Here is a 21,854-nt window from a genome sequence, read left to right on the forward strand (position 1 = left end):
GACACAGGCAGAACAGCATGGTCACGCCTGGCCCTGTATGTCCAGCCTGGCCGTCCCCAAAGGACCCCTCTCTTCCACTCCCAACCCTGCTAAGGACCAGAGATCCGAGCTGGCCATCCCCAAACGGGGAGGTCACTGTGCCTGTCCCCTCCTTCCCTGCCCAGCTGTGACCCAGCGAGCACCGGGACTTACCAGTAAATGATAGGCTTGGGCTCCCCACGGACGCGGACACTCATGCTGACATCCTGTCCCTCCAGCACCGACTGGTCCGACAGGGACACCTGGGGAAGCAGGGGTCAGAGAGCAGTGAGCACCCACCTGCACCCAGGGCCATGTATGCCCACCACTGCACCCAGGGCTACGCGTCCCCCATCACAACAGCAGCCCTGGAGAACCAGGGGAGCTGGTGGGGTGGAGGCTGCCCAGGTGCCAGGGGCACCCCAGATCAGGGGGTAGGAAAGCCTGACGGGGCACCTCCTGGCACTGGGGACCACAGGGCTGTGGTCACAGGGCACTGCTCCCCCTCTGCCAGGTCCCGGGGGGGGGGGTGTCGGCTCACCTCAAAGGTGGGTGCAGCCTTGAAGGTGCTCTCCGGGGAGCCGCGGGCAGCCCCATGCTCGGCTCTAGGCTGCAGCTTCATGGCCGGTCGGTGCTGGGGGGTGCCGGACTCGGGGAACTCTTCCAGGGGGCTCAGGTACTCCTCGTCCGAGGTGATGGGGCTGGCCTGGCCGAGGGGGGGTGCCAAGTTCCCATGCCGCTCCACGGCGGGGGCTAGCACAGGAGAGGCTGGATAAGGAGCCAGCAGCAGCCAGAGCCGGGCGGGCGGGTCAGGACACCCCTCCCCGCCACCCTGCACCCCAGGGGTGCCCGGGCACAGCCGTCCCACGGCACATCCCAGCTCGGCAGCAGCCAGCAGCGAAGGGGTGCGGGGCCGCGCCGGGGGAGGGGGTGAGAAGCACTCCACGGGACGATAAGGGGACGCGATATCCCGCAAGGCGACAGCAGGGCTCAAGTGGCTCTTACGCAGCAGCCCGCGCTCCCATCCTTAAGCCGCCCGGATTCCCGGGATGGCTGCCCCTGCCCCGAGCCGCCGAGGGCTGAAGGTGACATTGGCAGCTGCGCTCCCCCAGCAGCCCGGCCGGCCGCCTGCCCGCTCCCCGGGGGGCCGGACCCGCCTGCGTGGGGAGCCCACCCGCGGCCGGGCTGGGGGACCCGCGGGGCGCGGGATGCGTGCGGGGGCCGGGGGTGAGTGGTGCGAGGTGGGGAGCGGCGAGCGGCGCGGGGTGCTGGGAGAACCCGGCCGCCGCGCTGGGGGTGCTGGCCCCCCTCCAGCCCGGCTGCCGGAGCGCCCTCCCCCCTCCCCTTACCGGGGGGAGGCGGGCGGGCTGCCCGGTGCAGGGCGAGGGCTGCGCCCCCCCCCCGCGTCCCCGCGCTGCCCGCGGGCAGCCCCAGGGCGGAGAGCTGCGGCGGAGGGCCCGACCCCCGGCTCCCCCCCCCCGTCCGCCCTCCCGAATCCCCCCGCCGCTCCCCGAACTCACCGCGGGGCGCGGGCCCGGCGGCTGCCGGGCCGGGCCGGGCCGGGCCGGGCCGCACCGCACCGCCGAGCCGCCGCTGCCGGGGCCGGGGCCGGTGCCGGGGCCGGTGCGGCGGTGCCGTGCGCGCCTCCAGCCCCCAGAGCCGGCGGCCCGCTGAGCCCTCCCCGCCCCAGCGCCGGCCGGCCCATGGGGCTGGGCCAGCAGAGCGGGGGAGGGCCCGCCGCGGGGCCGGGGGCTGCCGGGCCCCGGCCCGGCCCCCCGCCGCTGTGCCCTCGGCTGGCCCTGCCCGGCCCCCGCTGCCCCTGGGTGTACGGCCCCGCTGCACCGCGGAGCGGGTGGGGGTTTTTGGGGTGCTTCCAGCCCCCAGGGCAGCTCTGAGCCGCTGCTCGCTCCCCAGGGACGCTCTCGGGATGGGGAGCGCCTAGGGGCTGCGGCGGGCTGGGCATCCCCACGGCCGGCGGGGCGGGGGGCAGGCTGGGTACCCCGCGGCTAGCAGCTTGGTGGGCAGGCTGGGTGTCCCCACAGCGAAGAGCTTGCGGGGCGGTGGTATCCCCAGGGCTAGGAGGCTGGAGGGCAGGGGTGCCCCCACGGTTCGCGGGTTGGAGGGCAGGCTGGGGTATCCCCATGGCTAGCGGGGCGCAGGGCAGGTGTGGGGGAGGCCGGACACCGGGCTGTTCGCGGGGTGCCGGGGGATGCTCACAGCCTCACCCCGCTCCCCCCCCCCCCCCCCCCGGCAGGATCCCTCCGTGCTTGCCGGGAGCACGTCAGCTGCTTTGGTTCAGACAGAGCCTTGTAGGGTAAGGAAGCCGGTTTCTTCCCAGTGACAGCAGCGGCCGGAGCTGGCAGCCAGCCTGCCGCGGCGCCGGCCCTCCCGCCCTCCCCGCCGGCCTCCCGCCGCCGGCACTCACCGGGCCGCACGCTGAGGATGGCACTGCAGCAGGTCGCCCCCACCTCGTTGGCCGCGGTGACGGTGTAGAGGCCAGCGTCGGCTACCCGGGCGCTCCTGACCAGCAGGGTATGACGCTCGCCCTCCGCCTTGATGGGCCGCGTCGTGCTGCTCCGCAGCGGGACCCCGTCCTTCCTCCAGGACACTGCCGGCAGAGGCGAGGGTCACTCGTGGGGCAGGAGAGCCCAAGCTCCCCCGGGGGTCCGTGCAGGGTCCCGGTGAGGCCAGGCGCTCCCCTGCCCGGCCCGGGGACCCCTTTGCCACGGGGAGCAGCCCCGGGTTCCCACGGCCCCTGAGGGAAAGAGCGGGGCTGGCCGCTGCCTGATTCCTGGCATCCTCCTGCCCTCCAGTGGAGGCTGGAGAAGGGAATCGATGCCGCTTCGCTTCTGTCCGGCTCTGGCGCCTGGTACCGGCTCCTGCTGCCCAGCCGCCCCTGCCCACGTCCTGCCTACAGCATGCCCGGAGCCCATCGGCCCTGAGCCGGGCTCTGCTCCCGGGAAACCACCTGAACTGTCCCAAGGGCAGCCCAGAGCATCACCCGTCCCTGCCCGCGCAGTGCTCAGCGGCCCTTGTCCCGCTCTCCCAACAGCCCAGCCCAGCACGGGGGAAGGGCAGACACCCTGCCTGCGCCCTGCCCCGGCAGGCAGTGCCCGAGCACTTCACTCCTGCCTGGCAGGAGGCGGGGTGAAAGGGGTGCTCCCGGGGTGGGCACATCACCTCCCTGAGACACCCAGCTCCGGGCTGCGTGTCCCACTCCGCACAGCTCAGGTGGCCCCAAGGGACGGCTCAGCGAGAGGGAAGTGGACGTGCAGAGAGCCTCTCCGCCATGCTCGCACCCCCGACCCCCCAGCCCTGCGATCACTCACCTTCTGGCTGGGGGTTGGCTGTGACAATGCACTTGAGCAGCACCTCTGCCCCCACGGCCACCGCCATGTCCTGGATGGGGATCTCAAAGATGGGGGCTTCCAGTGGGTCTTCACCCGCTGAGACATAGGAGTCATCAGAGGACTCTGGACAGGGAGAGACAGACCCCGTGGCTGTCAGCGGGGAGGAACAAGCGGGTCCTGTGCCGCGCCAGCCTGCGTGCAGGCAGAGCAGGGGCCTTGCAACCCTCTGCCCATCCCTGCCACCAGGTGCCCCACACCCTCGCTGGGGCATTAGCAGGTGCCCGGGCCATGTAGTGGAGGAAAGGGCCACATCAGGGGCCACAAGCCACAGTGCCTGCAGTGGGACGAGGCAGGGGACCACAGGGCAGGGAGCGTACAGCCTGCTGTACATCCCCATACACCATAAGGGATGAGGCAACAGCAGGGTGTGGAAGGAGGAGGGTTGTACAGCCCACCACAGCCTCCACGCCGAGCTTCCCCCAGCCCCCCATGGGGTGCTGGCTGCTTTGCTCCACCACAGCAGCACCAGCATCCCAGCTCCCTCCCCTCCCATGGCCCCAGCACATGGGCAAAGGTCCTGGGGCTGCGCCAGGAGCCTCAGGCATCTGAGCCTGGCACTGCCCCGGCCAGAGCAGAGCCTGGAAGGAGATCCCAGCCCAGGTGCAGTCTGGTCTCACCCCTGCGGGCTGGGATGGGCAGGGACACCTCTCCCATGGCCAAGCCACTGCAGCATCCCCTGGGGATGCTTCAGCTGCACACCCTGCCTGGAGCAACGAGCATAGTCCAGCTGGGACAAGTTGCAATGGCTGCCCTGTGCTCCGGGGGGCTGGACCAGCCCAGGGCTGGGTGCCAGAGGTCAGCACCCTGCGTCCTTCCTGTGCCAGGCAGGAGGGACGGAGACGTCAGCAAGTGTCATGACTTCAAGGCCCAGCAAACTGGTACTCAGGCTGGTCTGTCCTACGGCACCGGTTGGTGCCAACATCCCCAGCCTCCAGAACCATGTGCCCCTGCCCCACCTCTGCGCTCTCTGGTACAGCCTGGGATCCCCACCCCTCCCAGGGACAGGCTGGGGGTCCCCCATCCAACTCAGGGGCTGGCCGGGCCAACTCTGTGCCTGCAGGAAAGCAGAAAGCCATACCCCTACCTAGCTCTGGAGAGGTGGGCCTGGCTCGGCGCCCCTTCCCCTTGCTCCGCGTGCTCCTGCCTTCTTGAGCCATCCGGCCACTCTCTTTCTTCTCCGACACTTTCGTCTGCCTTCTCTCCACCTCCCTGCCCACACTGTGCTGCCCTGCCGAGCTCCTCTCCAGGCGAGCCTCCTGCTCCATCCCCGGCTTCGCCCAGGGCAGGAACCGCACCTCCGCAGGTGCCTCCGGCCGCCGGTACAACCCGTGGGGCACGGCCAGCCGGGCGGCCAGGGCTTCGCTCACCGCCCCGGGGGCACGGGCTCCACCGGCAGGGCCCCCGTCCGGGCACGGGCTGCCTTCGGCGGGACCCGCCTGTGAAAGGGCCACCCGACCCTGTGGGGTGGCTTGTGCTAACGGCCACTGCTCCTTCTTCTTCACTTCCCCAGTGCCTTCTTGCTGCAGACCCTTCCTGGCGCCCGCATCCTCCACCTCGGTGGGCTGACCGGCCACCACGCCGCCCCACGCCGGGGCTTTCCTCCCACGCTGCCCCCCTGACTCCAGCTCCCCGTCGGGTCCCACCAGCGCCACGCTGGAAAGTGCCAGGTGCTGGATGACGTGCGTGCTCTCCGCCGGTGGGAAGGTCTTTGGCGGCAGCGCCTTGCGCCCGCCGGCGCCCTGTGAGGAGGGGGTGCGGGGGGCACGGGGGGCGGCAGGCTCGCTGGCCGCCGGGGGCGAGGGTGCCGGGGGCAGCCCGGCTTTGCACAGCTCCTGGGAGCGCCGCAGCTGCTGCTTGGAGACCGTCCGCTTGATGCGGGTCAGCTCCTCCGCAAACTTGTGCTCGATGGCGTAGACGCGGCCGGCAAACTTGCCCCGCTCGTCAAAGGATGCGGCTTTCTGCCGGAAAGCCAAACGCCGGCATGCCGCCGTGTCACCCGGCTCCCAGCGTCCACCTTCCCGCACGTCCTCCCGCGAGCCGCCCAGCATGCTGGCACGGCGCGAGCCGGAGCCGGGCTGGTCGAAGGAGCGCGTCTTGCGCAAGGGCAGGCAGGAGTGTGCGGGGAAGGGGCTGTCTGCCTGCTCCAGGCTCCTCCGCCGCTCCTCGAAGTACTGCAGCCTCTCGAAGATCTTGGAGCCAGCACGCACCAGCTTGGGGGATGCTCGGACAGAGATGCGGCCGGAGGCGTCGCTCATGGGTGTCTGGGGACGGGACTCTTGCGTGCTGCCCTGCGAGTACCCCGAGGACTTGGGCTTCTTGATCTTCTCCTCGTACTCCTCAGGGACGGTGTCCTGGTACTCGGCCGGCACCGAGGACTTCTTGCGGGGGGTCACGGGCGTGAAGGAGGGGACGCCAGAGCCACGGGCAACAGGTTGGGATGCGGTGCCGGCGGGTGGCGGCAGGCACGGGCCGGCACGGGGAGATGGCGAGCGGAGGATGGGTGGCTTGGCGGTCAGTGGCAGGGCAGCGGGGGACCTCGGGGCCTCGGCGCCAGGCTTCGGAGAGACGGGGCCGCTGTGGGGGTCATCTCTCCGGTAGCCCCCCTGGGGGATGCTGCTGCAAGGGGAGAGACAGAGGAGCGCAGTTCAGAGCCCACCCTCAGCTCCTGGCTGCATCCCTGCTCCCAGCCCGCACCACGGTGCCCAATGGGGCACGGCAAGGGGGCAGGCGGCCAGGGCAGCCCCGGGACTGGGGAGCCTCAAGGGGCCCCGGAGAGTGAATCCGGCTGGGTTGGGTGAGAGTCCTGGGCTGCTGTGACACAGGGGTGTCCCCTTGCCCAGGGATACCCGTGTGGGACAGTGGCATGATGCTGGGATACCCAGCGAGTCCCCTCCCCAGGGCTGCCATGCAGACAGGACCGGGAGCTGGGTGGGTGCCCCAGTTTGCCAGGGTGTCCTGGTGTGCCGGGGCAGCATGGCACAGGCCAGCTCTTCTGCAAGGCGGAGGGGGTCCCAGATGCTACAAGCCCTCCCCATGCACATGGTGCTGTGGCTGCATCCCCCCACCCCATTGCCCCCGGGGGGGCTCGGCAATCGCGGTGCAAAAATCATAAGGTGGAGATGAGGTTCTGGTGGAAGAAGCAGCTGTCGAACAAAAAAAGGGGCGGGATGGAGGTCGAAGGAAGCAGGCCTGCGAGGATGGAGACCAAAGGCGGTGGGGAGGGAGGGGGGCTCTGAGCGTGTCAGCTGGTGCTGGGGAGGCAGCATGTCCCTGGTCCCTGCTGCCACCCCTGTGCGGTGCGGACCACGGGTGGCAGAGCCTTGCCAGCGGGTGTCCCAGGCGGCTGCGGACCCCCACATCCCCACAGCCTGGGCTGCGCAGAGCCCCCACGGCTGGGCGGGACGGGGGGACACCCATGGCACAGCCTGCGGGTGGGATGCTGCAGCTAGTGCAGCGGCACAGGGGTTACCCCCAGCCCCAAACTGGCCACAGCAGGAAGGGACCCCACTCCATGTCCCCTGCCTCACACAAAGGCCTGCCCCCCTGGCCCGGGTTGCTCCCACCTCCTCACCAGGTAACAGGCTGCCTACTGCTCAGAGCCCCCGTTCCTCATCCGGGCATGACGAAGGCAAAGAAAGCCCAGGCGGAGGGGAGGAGATGGCTGCGGGGGTTGGAAGGAGATGGCCCCAGCGCGATGTCCCCTCCGTGTGCTTCCCCCGGCTACTTACACGTGGAGCGAGAGCGCCCGTCCTCGGTACAGGCTGAAGGCGCTGCCGTACGGGTCGCTGGCCACCGAAAGGCTATCCTCTGACCCCCAGCTCGTGCCCACCAGATTAGCCCGTGATGCCCGCACCAGCGGCTCCACGCCCAGGTGCCGGACCTCGGCGCCGCGCGGGGCCGGCGCGTTTGCTTGCCTTGGGGTTCCCTGCGGCTGCTGCCAGGCAGCAGGGCGGAGGTAGGGTCCCCGTGCGGGGAGGCTGGCATCCGTCTCCTTCTCCACCACGGTCTGCTGGCTGCCCGACCAGCTGGAGCGCTCCTCCGCCTGTGACAGGGCCAGCACCGAGGTTGGCGTCGTGTTCATGGAGGCGTCCACGAGGGTGTCGGACCCACCTGGAAGGAGAGGGGTGAGCCGACACGGGGTGCCTGCGGGGATGAGCCCAGCACCCTGCTCGGAGAGGGCTGAGCCACCACGGGGTGTCCCGAGCAGCACCCTGCTGCCCCAAGCCCTCTCCCCTTTGCACGGGCGGATCACAGCTCCCCCCGCAGTGGAGACCCCCAAGGCTGGGCCAGCAGAGCCCTTGCGGGGGGGCCATGCCCAGCAGCTGGTGCCGGGGCTCGGTGCCAGCCGGGTGCCCCCTGCTCACCCGTGGGGGTGCTGAAGGCCGTCTCATCCTGGAGCTCGCTGCGCTGCGTCACCTGGGGGTCGCTGGGCTCATCCTCGCCCGTCTCCGAGTCTGGGGGGGTGGGGGGGGGAGAGCAGGGGGTGAGGGGACACGGGGACAACAGGCCAGGCTGGTGCTGCCCCTTGCAGACCCACCGGCTCCAGGGGCAGGAGAGCAGTTCCCGGGCAGCTCCGGGAGGAGGCAGCGCCGGGGCAGGGGGCATGACTGTGACCTGTAGGGACAAGCTGCCAGCAGGGAAAGGCAGAGGTGGGAAAGTCCAGCAGGGCAAGGGCAGGCAGGGGAGGGCAGGCAAAGCGGGCAGGAGCAGCGTTAGATGATGGGAGGAAGGGAGATGGTGCCGGCAGTGGGAATGTGGCTGGCAGAGGCGGCGAGGGGATGGGGAGGCAGGGCTGGGGACGGTGGCAGTGATGGGGCAGGGTAGCAGGCTGGGGCACAGGGCCCGCTCTGGGGATGGGGCTGGCATTGGGCAGAGGTCTTCCTACCGTAGCTTTGTTTCCTGCAGGAGCGGAAAACTTCGCTTCCATAGGGGCAGCAAGAGAGAGAGAGACATCAACACCCGGTTATCTGCCCGGCCTGCAGAGACGCGGGGGGGCAGCGGGGCGGGACCTTGTCCCCAGCATCTCCCCACGCTGCCATGGGGCAGGGACCTGCCAGGGCAGCACCTGTGTGGGCCATGCCAGCACGGAGAGCCTGGCACCCTGTGCCAGGCTTCAGGTCCAGGGATGGGTCCAGGATTGGGCGTTTGCCCATCTCAGGACTCCACAAGGAGCACCCCATGCCCTGCCCAGCCCCATGGCAGGGGCCAAGCACCCACAGAGTGTAGAAACAGGTTTGGCACCCCCAGACTTCCCTACCACATCTCCACTCCACACCCATGTTCACTGCACGCCACTCCAGCGCTGCACACAGACCCTCCTCACCCACACACTGTCCCACCTGCGCAGTGAATGGCACCATCCCCTCCCCATGCCATGGCCACATCCTGCCCGGCAGGACAGCCACCTCCTGTCCCCGGAGCTGCTGGAGCTGCCCCGCAGGATGGCATCACCATTGTAGCATCCACACATCCACGTGCTCCGCAGGGCACTGCAGCTCGGGGCTGGACCCCTCAGCCCGTGCCCCAGCTGGGTGCTCCTGGGGGTGCTGGGGCACACGGACACATGAGTCCATGTGCAAGCACCCTCTCTCTGGCATGTACAAGTGCATCCCCTACTCCATCGCTGGCAAGTGCTGCATGATATGGCCATGCCCCACAGCACGGCCCCGGTTGATAAAGCAGGGATGCTCAGGGCAGGGCATGAGTGAGAGCCTCCCCACACACAGGATGCAGCCAGGCCAGATCAGTGCCACCCTAACGTCCCATCCCCGGAAAGCCGACGCTGCGCAGCCAGAGAGGGCCAGACTTTCCTCCCCGCCGCTGCCCGAGCCCTCGCAAGCTGCTGCAACAGACTCCTGCGGCAAGGGACGTGTCCCCTGCCCACCACCGCTCCCCTCCACTGCACTGCCATGGGGCGGTGGGGGGGCCACGCGGCTCCCCTCAACCCCAAGCCACCCCTCCGCAGCCCGGCACACTGCCAGCTGCCCCGGGCACTGCCACCGCACCAGGGTCCCCAGCCCGGCCACGACAGCTGGCAGCCCCTGAAGAACCGGAGCTGCAGGGCCAGGAGCAGCCCAGCCTCGCGGGGGACACTGGGAACCCCTGGCTGACCGGGACCCCATTCGGGGCTGGCGAGATGCAGCCCAGCCCTGCCCAGCCTCTGCTCGCTGCCCTCCCGCGGCACAGCGGTGGGGCTGGACCCCGTCTCCGCGCACTTGGGGCGGCGGGGGGAGCCGGGTCCTGGTAACTCAACGCACCATGCGTGAAGCGCCCGAAGCGCCGCGAGTGGCCGGTCTTCTGCAAAGGAAAAGAGAAGAGAGTGTTACCCATGGCATGGCGCTACGCGCCTGCTCACGCACGCACACTGCTGGCACGGCACACCCGCACGCACACACCCCATCATGGCACATGCAGCCCCGCTCACACCCACAATGGCTCACACGAGCACACTGGCACGGCACACGTGGTGCCGCTCACACCCTCCCGCTGGCAGGGCACACCCGGCACCGCTCACACGCACACTCACACACACACATCCCCCGGCTGCACACCCACGGGGTACCCACAGGCACACACCCCCGCGCACGCAGACAGGGATGGGTGTAGGTGGACACGTGTAGCGCATGCCCAGCCATGCACACACACACTCACACACACCTGTGCACACCCCCCCCCCCCCCCGTGGTGATGGTGCTGTGCACCCCAACCTGTGCCAGGGGGGGTGACACTGTGCCCCCCAGTCCTATGCCACTGCCCGTGCCTGGGGAGTGACAGCCCTGGGCAGCCTGGCTGCCCCGGCACCACTGCCTGCAGCCAGCACCGCCTGCAGCAAGTTCTTTGCCCGGGCAGGTGCCCAAATGCTCCACAGCCTCTTCGAAGCCACCAACCACGCCAGCGTGGGGATGGGGCCAGCAAAGCGTCTTCCAGGCGCTGGCCGAGACGCCACCATGGGCACCGGCCCAGCGCGGGGACAGCATCCCCCATCCCCGGCGGAGGCCGTGCCAGCTGCGAGAGAGGCTGCCTGGCACAAGCGGCATGGGACCGGCCCGTCTGTGCGGGGCTGGAGGCGTGGGGGCTGCACTCGCCCGCGCCGTCTAGGCAGGCAGGAGGGACCCGAGCACCGGCAGAGGCGCGGGGAGCTCCCTGCCAGCTTGGCTGCCCTCTACGCTGCAGCCCAGGGCCGGGCACCCGCTTGCCAAGGGAGGGACCAGCTGAGAGCGACCCGGCTGCCAGGCCCGGCGTGCACCAATGCCACCGCTGCCCAGGAAAGCAGAGGGATGGGGTGATCTCCAAGGCAGGCAGGAGCAGGGATGCGGCGTGCAGACAGGCAGGGTTGGGCTGCCAGGACTGAGCATCCTTCCCAGCCAGTCTGGGTGACAGGGTCTCCCCAGGACACTGACGCCCCATGTGCTATCTCCCCAGTGTGCAGCCCAGGGCTGGACACCCAGCTTTCTTGAAACCCTTGGCTTTGCCAGCCTGTCCTGCCTCCCCACAGCATCCAAGCAGGGTCACAGACAGCCAGCCCCCAGGGACAGCCAGCCAAGCGTGGCCAGCAGTTAGCTGCCCTTGGAAGAGCCACTGGATCATTTTGCGTGCCCCAAAGCTGCTGCCACTGCAGCGGTAGCCCCTGCTCATGGGCAACGCCTGGGGGCTCCCACCAGCCCCCTGCCTGCATGCGGTGCTGGCCGGAGGGCAGTGGCTGCACGAGACACATTTGTATTCAGGCTGAGCCAGGCTTCACCTCCCCTCCTCGGCTGACTGTGCTGGTTCTGGCTGGCAGCCCGTCTTCCAGGCCAGGGAAAGATAGATGAGTGATTAACTGCACCATCGGCGGATAATTCCCCCATTAAAAAATGAAAATGCAATTGAGTGCCATTATCGGGTGCTCTTGTGGCTTCCCCAGGGACTGGCGCCATCAGCTCCCCATCAAATATGGTGACTGCACCCAGCGGGCCTGGGCCGGGCTCCATCGCCCAGAGCTACGGGGTGGCTGAGCCCCCTCCCCTCTGCCTCGCAACAGGTCCCTGCGGGATCGGGGCACCCCACAGCCTTGACCCCCCTCGGGCGCAGCACCCACCCGCAGCTCATCAGGGAGCAAGTGCTGGGTGATGCAGGGTCACTCCGAACCAGGAGGTGGAAAGGGGGCAGGAGCAGCTCAGGGCTCGCTGCGGGGCTGGGCTCTGGGCGAAGGGGCCAGCCGGAGAGTTGGGGGTGTGCTCCCTGCCTGGATTTCATTTGCACCCTGGGAAAAGGGGTAGGGGAGCCCCAGGACCCCGCTCTGTGCCCAGCCAGCCCGGGGCGGGGAGAAAGGCTGGCTGGGATCAGCACCCATGGGGCAGCAGGGTGAGACCTGGTGCTGCCTCCTTCCCCTGTGCCAGGCACAGATCCTCCCTGCCCAGGCTGGGGTCCTGCCCTGGCCATCCCTAACCACGGCCACGGGGCCAAGGGGAGTCAGGGGGAAAAAGGGGCTCCTGGGACCATGGAGCACAGCCCTTGCAGCCTGCCACGGCCTGGCACGTGGAGCCCAGCACCACACGGCACTGGTGCCACTGGTGTGAGACAGGCAGACAGGGAGCAGGGATGGTGTGTGGTGGGGAGGCAGTGGGTGGCTTGCCTGACGCAGAGGGACAGCTGCTGTGGGTGTCCTGATACCCCCGGTGCTCGGGCAGCGCTGCAGGACCTTGCCCCACCACGCAGGCAAGCCCCTGGCCTTGCTGCCCCCAAGGGCAGAAGGGGCAGCCGGGCAATGCAATCCACCCTGCCCCGGAGGGACCCCCCACCACGCCCGGCTCCCAGCATCCCTGGGGACCTGTGTCCCCCAAAGCATCCCGCACCCCTGGGAAGGGGCGGGGGGGGTGACAGCCCCTCCCGGGCCCCTGCTGGGCCACCAGACAGGGTGACAGCGGGGAGGCCAGGGGCCCAGCGCCCAGCGGGGTGGGCTTGTGCACCCAGGGGAGCCGGGGGGTGGGGGCCTTCCTGGAAGGATGCCCCCCATCGTCCCCCCCTCCGCCGAGGCCAAGTGACGTCCTTGTTCCTTGCTCGGCGGCGGAGCGTGCGGCGGGGCCCGCGGAGGAGCCTTGCCTGTGCCAGGCATGCTCCTGACGCGGAGGGGATGACGCATGCAAAGCCTCGTCTCCAGCTCCGTGACCACCGGCAGCGGGGCCGGGGGGAGCCATGAAGCAGCCTCCATTTGCTGCCCCGGCTCCGGAGGGCAGAGAGGGGAGAGGGTGGCGTGGGGGGAAGGCCCCGGCGGGGGTCCCAGCCCGGCTGCTGGCACAGGCGGTGCTGAGCACCTGCCCTCTGCCCCTCCTGGCCGGGCTGGCGAGGACAGACAGGCAGCTGGCGGCTCTGCGAGCGGGGCTGGAGCCGGTGACGGGCAAAGCCTTGGGAAGCCCCGGGCGGCAGCGGCAGGGCCGGAGGGACACCCCCATCCCCATCCCCATCCCGATGCCCTCCGGCTCCCGGCACTGCCCCCTCCTCCCGGCACCCGCCGAAGCCCTTACCTGGAAACGCTTCTTCACCCAGATCTTCTTCATGCTTCTGCAGAGCCCCGCTGGCCCGGTCACACCGGCTCAGGCCCGGCAGGACGCCAGCCCGCTCCCGGCGGGGTCCCCGCTGTCAGCACGCCGGGGGGGCAAGCGATGCTCCGAGCATCCTCCACCGCCGGCAGCCGGGGACGGCGGAGGGGAGAGGAAGGGGCTCGCCAGGTTGGGCTCTCGGGAGGGCTGGAGCTGTGAGCATGAAGCATCACTGGAGTGCTCCTCCCTCCATCCTTCCCCCGCCTGCCTCCGCCTCCGCCTCCCCGCCAGCCCTGGCACACAGTGACAGCGGCGGGGGACGGGCAGGGCACAGGTGGCGGGGGGCGAGGGCAGCCGCGGGGCGGGGGGGGGGCGCGGCTGGGGCGGGCACACGTCCTCCCCCCCCGCCGGCTTTGGCTCCACGGCACCCAGGGGTGCGAGCCCCCTGCCCGGCAACGCGGCTGTACCACTGTCCCCTGCCATCCGTCCATCCTGCCCCACCGCCTGGGCCGGGGGCCGCTCTTCTCTCCCGTGCTCAGCACCGTGGGGCACAGCCCACCACCGCGGCTCCCACACGCAACCCGACGGGGACAAGAATAACACAACACACCACGCCAGCGCTGCACGCGACTGCCCTCCACGCGCTGCCCCCAAAGTGCCCCTGAATGGGGCAGCTCCACAGCCACAGCTGCCAGAACCCCGCACACAGCAGCACAGCCGCATGGTGTGCCATGGCACGGCCCAGCCAAGACCCAGGCTCACCAGCACTCTGCCAGCCTCCGCTCAGTCCCCCACATCCTCCAGCCATCGGCAATGCAGAAAGGTTCCCTTACCAAGACACGGGTGTGGGTCCGAGCGCTGCTAACCTGCCTGCACACGAACGAGAGCTAATACAGGCACAGTCTTTCACAGCAACCGCCCTGGCCCAGCACAGCACGCGCCACGGCATGAGCCCCCCTTGCAAACCACGCAGCCTCCAGCCCCAGGCACCCAGTGCCCTAAGGCAGACCTTGCACCCCACTCCTCGGGTGCCTCAGGACCCACGTGGGATGGCAGGGCTGGACTGGTCAGCCCTGGGCTAGCATCAATGCTTTGTGGCTGGTGGGGACGCAGGTTTGACCGGGGGAGGTAGGCCGTTGTCCCCGTCCATGTTGCATGACACACACAAGACCTCCCGTCGTGCTGGGGTGAGGACCCACGGCACAGCTCAGGGCAGGACTGGGTGCCCAGAACTGAGCTGCGATGGGGTTCCCGGGTCGTGGGCAGAAGCTGTGGTTGGGGATCCCCGGTGAGGCTGGTCAGGGCCATAAAGACCTATTAGTGCTCCGGGGTGCTGGCACGAGCCTTCCCCAGCCGAGCGTCCCCAGCCCTGCTGGCCTGTCCCTGTTCTCTGGGTGACGCTGCAGATAAGCCAGAGGGGCAGTCCCAGCCCCACAGCCTCAATGGGGCCTTTCCTGCCTGCCATGCTCCCATAGCTCTCGGTACCCTGCATCGCCAGCTCACCAAGCCTTTGAGCCCCACGGCACCCATCAGCCCCCTTTCCAGGCTCCTGGAGAGGCTGCCAAGGTCCCAGGCCCACCGGCTGTCTGCGCTGCCCCCTCCCACTGCAGAGCATCCGTAGGGACGCTGCTGGAAGCCTCCCCACCCAGCGCGTGTCCCTGTGCTGCTCACCTGTCCCCTGGGGAGCCGGTCACCCCATGCGGGGCTGCACACAGGCATCACGCTCCCCACGACGCCTGGCAGCTCCAGCAGCTTTTCTCCGCTTCCCCTCCCAGCCCATGACTCCCAACGTGAGGCTTTTCATGGCTCCATAATAACTTGCAAATTACCCAGTACAAAAGGAGCTGTTTATACAACATTTCTGACAGTCCCACAATTTGAGTGATGCTGCGGGGTTTCCGTGGAGACCCTGCACGTCAAGCGAGTCCCACAAATGCCAGAGCTGGCACTAAGGGAATCTCCTGTCAGAGCCAGAGGACTCTGCTGGGCCCCCCCCCCAGCCCTGAGTGGGGACAGAGATGGGTACCCCTGAGCCAGGGATGGGTAAAGGGCTGGGCTGTGGGGCTCATGTCTGCCAGGGTCCCAGCACCCAGGGTCTCCCTGCCAGGTGCTCTCACCCAGGCTGTGCATGCCTGTGGTCCTGCCGCAGACCTGCATAGCCTGTGCCTTTTTTTTCACAATCAAGTGGGATAAAAGCCTGGTCAGGGATGCCGGGAAGGAGCACTGAGGCTTGGGCTTGGCACACAGTGGTGCCAGGGCAAGGGTGCTGCCACCGCAGCACCTGCAGGGACAGCCCCAGGGCTGGCCCCAGGGAGGGACCACAAGTGCCCAGCCAAAACGCAGTCATTTGGGTATCCTCCGACTGCCATGTCTGCTGCCCCCTTGGCCACGGCTCCTGGCTGGCGGGGCACACAGCCCTTCCCAGCAACTGTGGCTCTGCTGCTCGGCTATCCCTCAGCGAAAGCCCCAGAAGTGGCTGTGGGTTGCCCCAGAGATGCCGTACCCCTGGAAGCAGCTGGGTCACCTCTGAGGGGCTGTGGCTGCAGTGGCGCCCAAAAATCCTTTCCAGAGGCAGCAGCACCTGCAAATCCCCCCGCAAGGGCAAAGCCGGAGTCCCTGCAGAAGGCGTCCGGTGGGAGGTGATGGCAGTCTGCACCCAGCGCAGCCCCTCTGCCATGCCCTAGCCCGGGGGCAGCCTGGGCACTGCCCTGCTCCACTGCAGGACATGGACACAGGGCAGGGGAGGGGGGCCAGCGCAGCCACGCCATGGACAAGGGGCAGAGCCAGACCAGGTGGCCTCATTGCCACCCAGCTCCAGCTTTGCCTGCTGGACACGCACTGGCCCCGAGCGAAGCAGATAGCAAACACTTGCTCAAAATGCAGCATTAATTACGCTGCTCAGAGAGCCTCGGCTCCCCACACCTTGCTGGGCGTCCCCGGCAGCTCTGCACGGATCCTGCCCCTGCACTGCAGCACCAGCTGGGCACTGGCCACCCGGCCCCAGCCACCAGCCCCCTTGTCTCGGCGCTTGAATAATTGATGGCAGCGGGTGTGTGCAGCCATCTCGGGTAGCAGGAGGTCTGGGCATGAATCTTTCATGTGTTTGCGACTCCTGGAGCTGCTGGGGAGGGTCTGCAGGACATGGGGATGTGCTGGGAGCCTGGGGAGGTGGGGACCATCCCCAGCCCTGTCCCCAGGGGGAAATAAATGCAGCGGGATGGCCCTCATCACAGGGCAGGGCAGCACCGCAGCAGCTTTCTGGTTCTGGGGAAGAGCAATGGTCTGCTGTGACCCCTCTCCCAAGGGCCAGGGACACCCCAGGTGCCCTCCCCACCATCACCTCCCCTTGCCACCACTAGAAGGATGCCCAAGCACACGGTGCCCGCTGCAGGTGGAGGACACGGGGATGCAGGACAGCAACGTGACCTTGGCTCCGGGTGCCTGGGCATGGAGCGGGATGGTGGGCAGCAGGGTAGAAGCAGCTAGCCCCTTAGCCCCTTCCCAGTGCCACTGAGTCAAGGCACAAGCCAGCAACCTGGTGTCAGGAGGCAGGAGGAGCACTGGGAGCGCTGGGCAGCCCTGGGAGGAGGAAGAGGCCGTTGCCCCATCACACAGCCCCGAGCGGCGGTGCTATATTTACCTACCCGCAGGCCTGGGTCTCAGCCTCTCGCCTGTAACACAAGCCCTGCAGCCCGCCAGAATCCAAGGGGACGGCACATTCCGTGGCAAAAATAACCCCCCGGCAGCGGGCGAGAGGGCAGGGGTGGAGGTGACTGACTGGACAGCTGCACCCTCCGCTCCGCTCCCCAGGGAGCAGCCCTCCCGGTCCGCAGTGCCCCGGGACGGGGAGCTGGCACACATGGCCACCGCACCGGCCCCCTGCCCAGGTGGCTGGGGGCAGAGCTGAAAGCCCAGGTCTCCGGCAGCTGCCCATGGGCTGGCCCCGGTGCCACCCCCAGGGCCAGGGAACGGGCACAGTCCCAGGGCGCCCGGCTGTGCTTGGGGACTGGCGGCGGCACAGCCGGTCCAGCCGCCGGCCCTGCTGGCTGCGGGCATCCTGAGGGCCAGGGCCAGCCCTGTCCCCCCCTGCGCTGCCCAGCCCGAGGGACCTGTCCCTGCACCAGCTGAGACCAGCACCTGGGGTGGCACCCCAGCTCTGCAGAGGCAGCCCCTGCGCTGGCACTGCTGGGCATGGTGCCCACCCCACGGTGGGGCATGGCAGCCTGGGCTGGAGCCTTGCTGCATCCCAGGCTCCTCTGAGATGCTACACGCTGCTGTGCCCTGGGGCTGGGGCGAGAGCTGGGGACAGCAAGGGGAGACTGAGGCAGCCCCAGAGAGACCCACAGGAGGGAGGAGATGGCAAAGGGAGGCTTTAGGTCCCATTCGGTCCCCGAGCAGGGCTGGCAGGGGCTCCAGAGGGAAGGGGCAGTTGGCATTAATCATGGGCGCTGCGCTGCAAAGTAAGGGACTAAAATTAGGCGCTGAGTGAAACGGCCAGAGGTGCTGGGCCACCAGGGACACCGTCAGTGCAGCCATCCCCACCAGGGTGCCATTGCTGTCGCCACGCACCACCAGCTGCAAAAGCATGCCCACGCTGTCCCGCTGTAACTCTGGGCTGGATGGAAAGGGGCCGTGCAGTGCCGCCATGCACAGGCAGCTCCTGCCCCCTTCCCTGCCCCCCAAATCCAGGCGGGTGCAGGCTGTTCCCTGGGCAGAGGAATAGTTCCAAGGCAGTTTGATTGCTGAGTGCAGGTGGAGGCGGGTGGAGCAAGACCCTGTGCTGGGAACCCAAGACGGACACATGCAACCTTGAAACAAGAGGCAGTCCCGGCAGGGAGAACCAGGCAGCGCCAGCATGGCGAGGGAGGGCTGGGATCTAAAAGGAGATTAGCTTGGGTTCTTAAGAGGTGATTTAATCTGGTTTACAGGGAAAAAAATCAGGAGATGCAGCTGAGAGGTGATAGAGGCTTTAGTGAGCCTGGGGGCGATGGAGCCACAGTGGGAACCAGGGCTGGCTGGAAGGGTCTGGATGGTGTCTGGATGGACCTGGGAAGCCCCTGGACCAGCCTGGTGCTGGTGTGAGGAGGGCCAACGCACCCCACCTGCGCCTGAGGAGCCAGAGCATGAGGGCGAACCTGCAGCAGGAGTGGGGCAGAGCAGTGGGACACAGCGGGGATGGTGTGCCCCTGGGAGCCTCTGCGGCTGGCTGCCCAGCCAGCCCCACACGTGCGCTCCCCATGCCAGGCACTGACGCGCACGGGGGACCTGGGAGAAGAGCAGGAGAAAATCATTAGTGGGGTGGAGCGACAGATTCAGGGCAAGGGATTAGAGGAGCTAAATCAGGCTTGTGCAAGCAAGAGGGAATGCTGAGCTAGTGCAGGAGGAGCTGCCGGGGCTGCGCATGGAGCTGGGCAGCACAGAGCCCCCCCACACCACCAGCAGTGACCTGAGCCACCTTGGGGAGAGCTGATGCTGGCCCCACAGAGAGCTGCAGTCTGGCCCGCATGCCGGGGAAAGAAGGTGGAGGACCAGGTTCCGTGCCCACTGGAGACCGTGACCCAGCAGAGACAAATGGAGCAAGGGCATCCCAATACGTCCAGACACAGGGGGCCAGGACCCCGAACACAGAGAAAGACCTCATCCTGCCCAGGGCACCTTGCACCCGTCCCCCTTACCCCATAACTGGCTGATAACCCATCTCACAGGGCCCCTCCAGGGAACAAGGACGGGGTGTCCCTGCCCAGCACAGGGACAGTGCAGCCACCAGTGGAACTTCCACAGTCCTCAGAGAGCTGCGTCTCAGCAGGGAGCGTGGGGAGCCCCTGAGCAGCAGGGGCCTCCATGCTAGAGGCCAGTGAGCCACAGCACACAACCTGGCAGGGTGTCAGGGCAGGCGGGTGCAGAGCGGTGGCACGGCTCCTCCATTTCACACGATGACCCATCTCACCACTCCGCTGCCGGCATGGAGAAAATGGCCTCAGGGGAACAACACGCTGAGTGCCTGCGCCCTGCAACGGGGCCAGGCAATAGGGCTGGACCTTCTACCACATCCCATCACCTCCACACCAGCACCCCTCTCCAGCACCCGGCAGGACTTGGTGCGCCCCGGGCGCTGCCACAGCACACCTCAGAGATTGTTCTGCCCCAGGGCAGGGGCAAAAACCACACTGGAGGCTGCCACGCTCCTTGCCCAGCCCGGTGCCCTGGAGCCTGCGTGGCTCCGGAGGCATCTCTGCCCCAGGGCTGGCTTTGTGCACCCACGGCCAGCCGGGAGGAGCGCCTGGAGCGGGGTGACATTCACCCCGTGTGTTAGGCAGTCCTGGCTGTGCCATCCCTCCCTCAGCTGCTCCAGAAAGGCAGCAGCGAGGGCCAGTGGCTGGGAATCGGGAGCAGGGACAAGTGCGTCAGCACAACGGGAACGGGCACCTGGGGAAATCAGGCAGCGCTGCGCCCTTGGGCAGAGGCAGGGGGGTCTGGGCCGGCAGTGCCATGGAGAGGTGCAGCTGTACACCAGAGTGTGAGAACAGGGTGACCTCCCCCACCTCGGGACAGGCTGCTCGCACCCTGTGGGGCTGTGCACGTCTCCCACTCTCTCTGCACACATAGTGCCACGCGTCCGACTGCACAGTGCCATGGTCCCCAAAGCGTGATGCACGGTGACCTTGCACAGACCCACCATAGGGCAGGACCCCTCCTGCACACTTCTCCGCTTCCCCTGCCCTCCCTTCAGGCCCATGAGCAGCACATACAACTTCCTCCATCCTCCAGACACTGCTCCACCAGCCTCCTGGCTCACACAAAGCAACTCCTCCTCTTCCTCCATTGCTCCCCTCAGCACCGCGAAGGCTCGTTCTGCCCCCCCCCACCGCCACCCTGTTCCCACCTCAAGGTGCAGCATCTCCAGCTCGCCTCCTGCGCTACAAAGCCCCAGGTGCAGCTCCTTCCCCAGAGCCCAGCACCACCTCCCTCACTCCCTGCCCTCGCCGTGCCCACGCAGATGGCACAGCTCACATCCCAGAGCTGTGCCACCAGCCAGCACCACACGCTCCCCAACATTCAGGTCTGCAACACCCCAGGGAGGTGGCATCCATCCTGGGGCAGAGAGGCCGAGCCCCAAACCTGCCTGGCTCCTGTGCAGGATGAGGCCCACCCATGCAAGGGCCCACAGCAGCCCCCATACACTCCCTGTGCACCAGACAAGGATGCCTGGCTGCTGCACCCAGGAGCGATGAGCCGAGGGGCAGCCGTATGGCTCTAAGGGGCCGGCAAAAGCTAGCTCCACCCCTGCTAATTAACCATCAGGCCCCGCCCACTGCAGGGCACAGGCCCCACCTACTTGACAGCCCCGCCTCCTGCAGTGTTAGGCTCCTCCCCCCGGCCCCACCCCCGGAGGGTCCCAGTTCTCCCAGTGCAGTCCCAGTGCCTGGTACAGCTGTGATGGCGATGCCACGGGCAGCTCTGCCCGCAGGCATCTGGCGCACGAGTGGCTTGTGCAGGGGCACCGGGGGGTACCGGGGACCGTGTCGGTGGCTGCGGAGGTGGCACCACCGGTGACGTGCACCCGAGCCACGTCTCTCTCTCTCCTCCTGCCCCGAGCAGGCTTGGCATCACATGTTCCTGACACTTCAGTGCCCGGCCCTGGCACCCTGCCTGGCCTGGCAGCAGGTACAGCAGCCACATGCTCACCCCAGCCTGCAGCACGGCAGGCACAGCAAAGCTCAGCCCTGGCCGGCCCCAGGCATGCACTGAGGCAGGAGCCTGCAAAGCACCGCTGCCACCCTCGGCGAACTCGCGCCCGTGGCTGTGCCAGCACAGCCGTGACAGCGGCCAAGCCGCCCTTACCTTCCATGTCAATGATGGCCAGCACGGCACTCGTCATGGCCTCTCCCCTCTCGTTCTCGGCGATGCAGGTGTACACGCCGGCATCCTCCTTCTTGCTGTCCCGGATCCAGAGGGTGCCGTACTCCTCCTCGCGTGGGGCCAGCAGCTCCTCATTTCGGTACCAGCGGAGGCTGGGCCGGGGGTTGCCCACAGCCACCACCCGCAGCCGGATGTCGCAGCCGGTGCCGATCGCCGCGTTCTTCAGCTTCCGCGCAAAAAACGGTGCCGCCGGGCGAGCCGGGCCCTCCTCGGGCGCCCCCGGCTCCGCCGTGACCTTGGCGCGCTTCGGGGGGATGCCGGGGCTCGGCGGGGCCGCCCGGGGCTCCCCACCGGCCCTACTCGTGCCACCGCGTCCCTGTGCCCGGTGCATGGTCTGCAGCTCCCCTACCCCTGCCCGCCACCCCCGCTGCCCCGAGCCAGCAGCGCCGTGCCCCTCTTCTCCCCCTGCCTGCAGCCTGGGGGTGCTGGGTGCCTGCCAGGGGTGCCGGGGCAGAGGCAGCCCCCCGGTCCAGGTGCCCTCCGGTTCGGTGCCTCCCCCCCACCGGCTGCAGCCCCGAAGGTCGCAGCGCCGTGGGCAAGTGAGGGGCTATTTTTAGGCGGGGGCTCGGGTTGCCGCTCACCGAGCCACCGCTCACCGAGCACCCGGTGCGGCGCAGCACCCACACCCCATGTTCCGCTGCGACCCCGAGCCCGCCCAGCGCCTCGGCACCTGCTCCTCCGCCGGCCTGGGTGCGAGTCCTGCGGGAGCCGGCTGCTCCCTGAGCTGTCCCGCCACTGGGGCCGTGGCGTCCCCCCCCTCGCCCGTCCCGTCCCGCGCGGCCCCCGGCGAGCTGCGCTCCCTCTGCCCCCTCTCCTGAAGTGGCAGCTGCCTCTGATATGTCACATTCCTTGGCCGGGCTCCCCCTCTCCGCACCCGCCGCCCGGGCCCTGCAGCCCAGCTCCGCTTGCAAAGATAGAAAGGGGCCAGCGCCTTTCCATATTAGCAGCGAGACTCGGGGGGGACCCAGCCTTCCTCCCCCCCTTCCCC

The 21,854-nt window shown here is 68.5% G+C and overlaps 1 protein-coding gene across 6 annotated transcripts in view; it reads right to left on the reverse strand.

Annotated features, from left to right (window-relative positions):
• The window catches only part of SPEG (striated muscle enriched protein kinase), a 40,016-nt gene extending 18,376 nt beyond the window's left edge, over positions 1-21,640 (reverse strand). Inside the window, exons 1-10 of one of the 6 annotated variants that reach the window (XM_030017933.2) lie at positions 12,932-13,212; positions 9,686-9,725; positions 8,314-8,343; positions 7,793-7,882; positions 7,157-7,538; positions 4,513-6,044; positions 3,348-3,491; positions 2,444-2,626; positions 560-771; positions 193-281 (exon numbers count right to left, since the gene is read on the reverse strand). In XM_030017933.2, coding sequence (XP_029873793.1) covers positions 193-281; positions 560-771; positions 2,444-2,626; positions 3,348-3,491; positions 4,513-6,044; positions 7,157-7,538; positions 7,793-7,882; positions 8,314-8,343; positions 9,686-9,725; positions 12,932-12,964 — 2,735 coding nt within the window. In that variant the 5' untranslated portion in view covers positions 12,965-13,212. Of the gene's footprint in view, positions 1-192; positions 282-559; positions 772-2,443; positions 2,627-3,347; positions 3,492-4,512; positions 6,045-7,156; positions 7,539-7,792; positions 7,883-8,313; positions 8,349-9,685; positions 9,726-12,931; positions 13,213-20,788 lie in introns of those variants that run through there. The other 5 variants (XM_030017934.2, XM_030017932.2, XM_030017930.2 and 2 more) reach the window with 5 other exon arrangements.
• Positions 21,641-21,854: the final 214 nt, after the last annotated feature.

This window comes from Aquila chrysaetos, chromosome 6 (genome assembly GCF_900496995.4).
Source record: "Aquila chrysaetos chrysaetos chromosome 6, bAquChr1.4, whole genome shotgun sequence".
Classification (NCBI taxonomy): Eukaryota; Metazoa; Chordata; class Aves; order Accipitriformes; family Accipitridae; genus Aquila; species Aquila chrysaetos.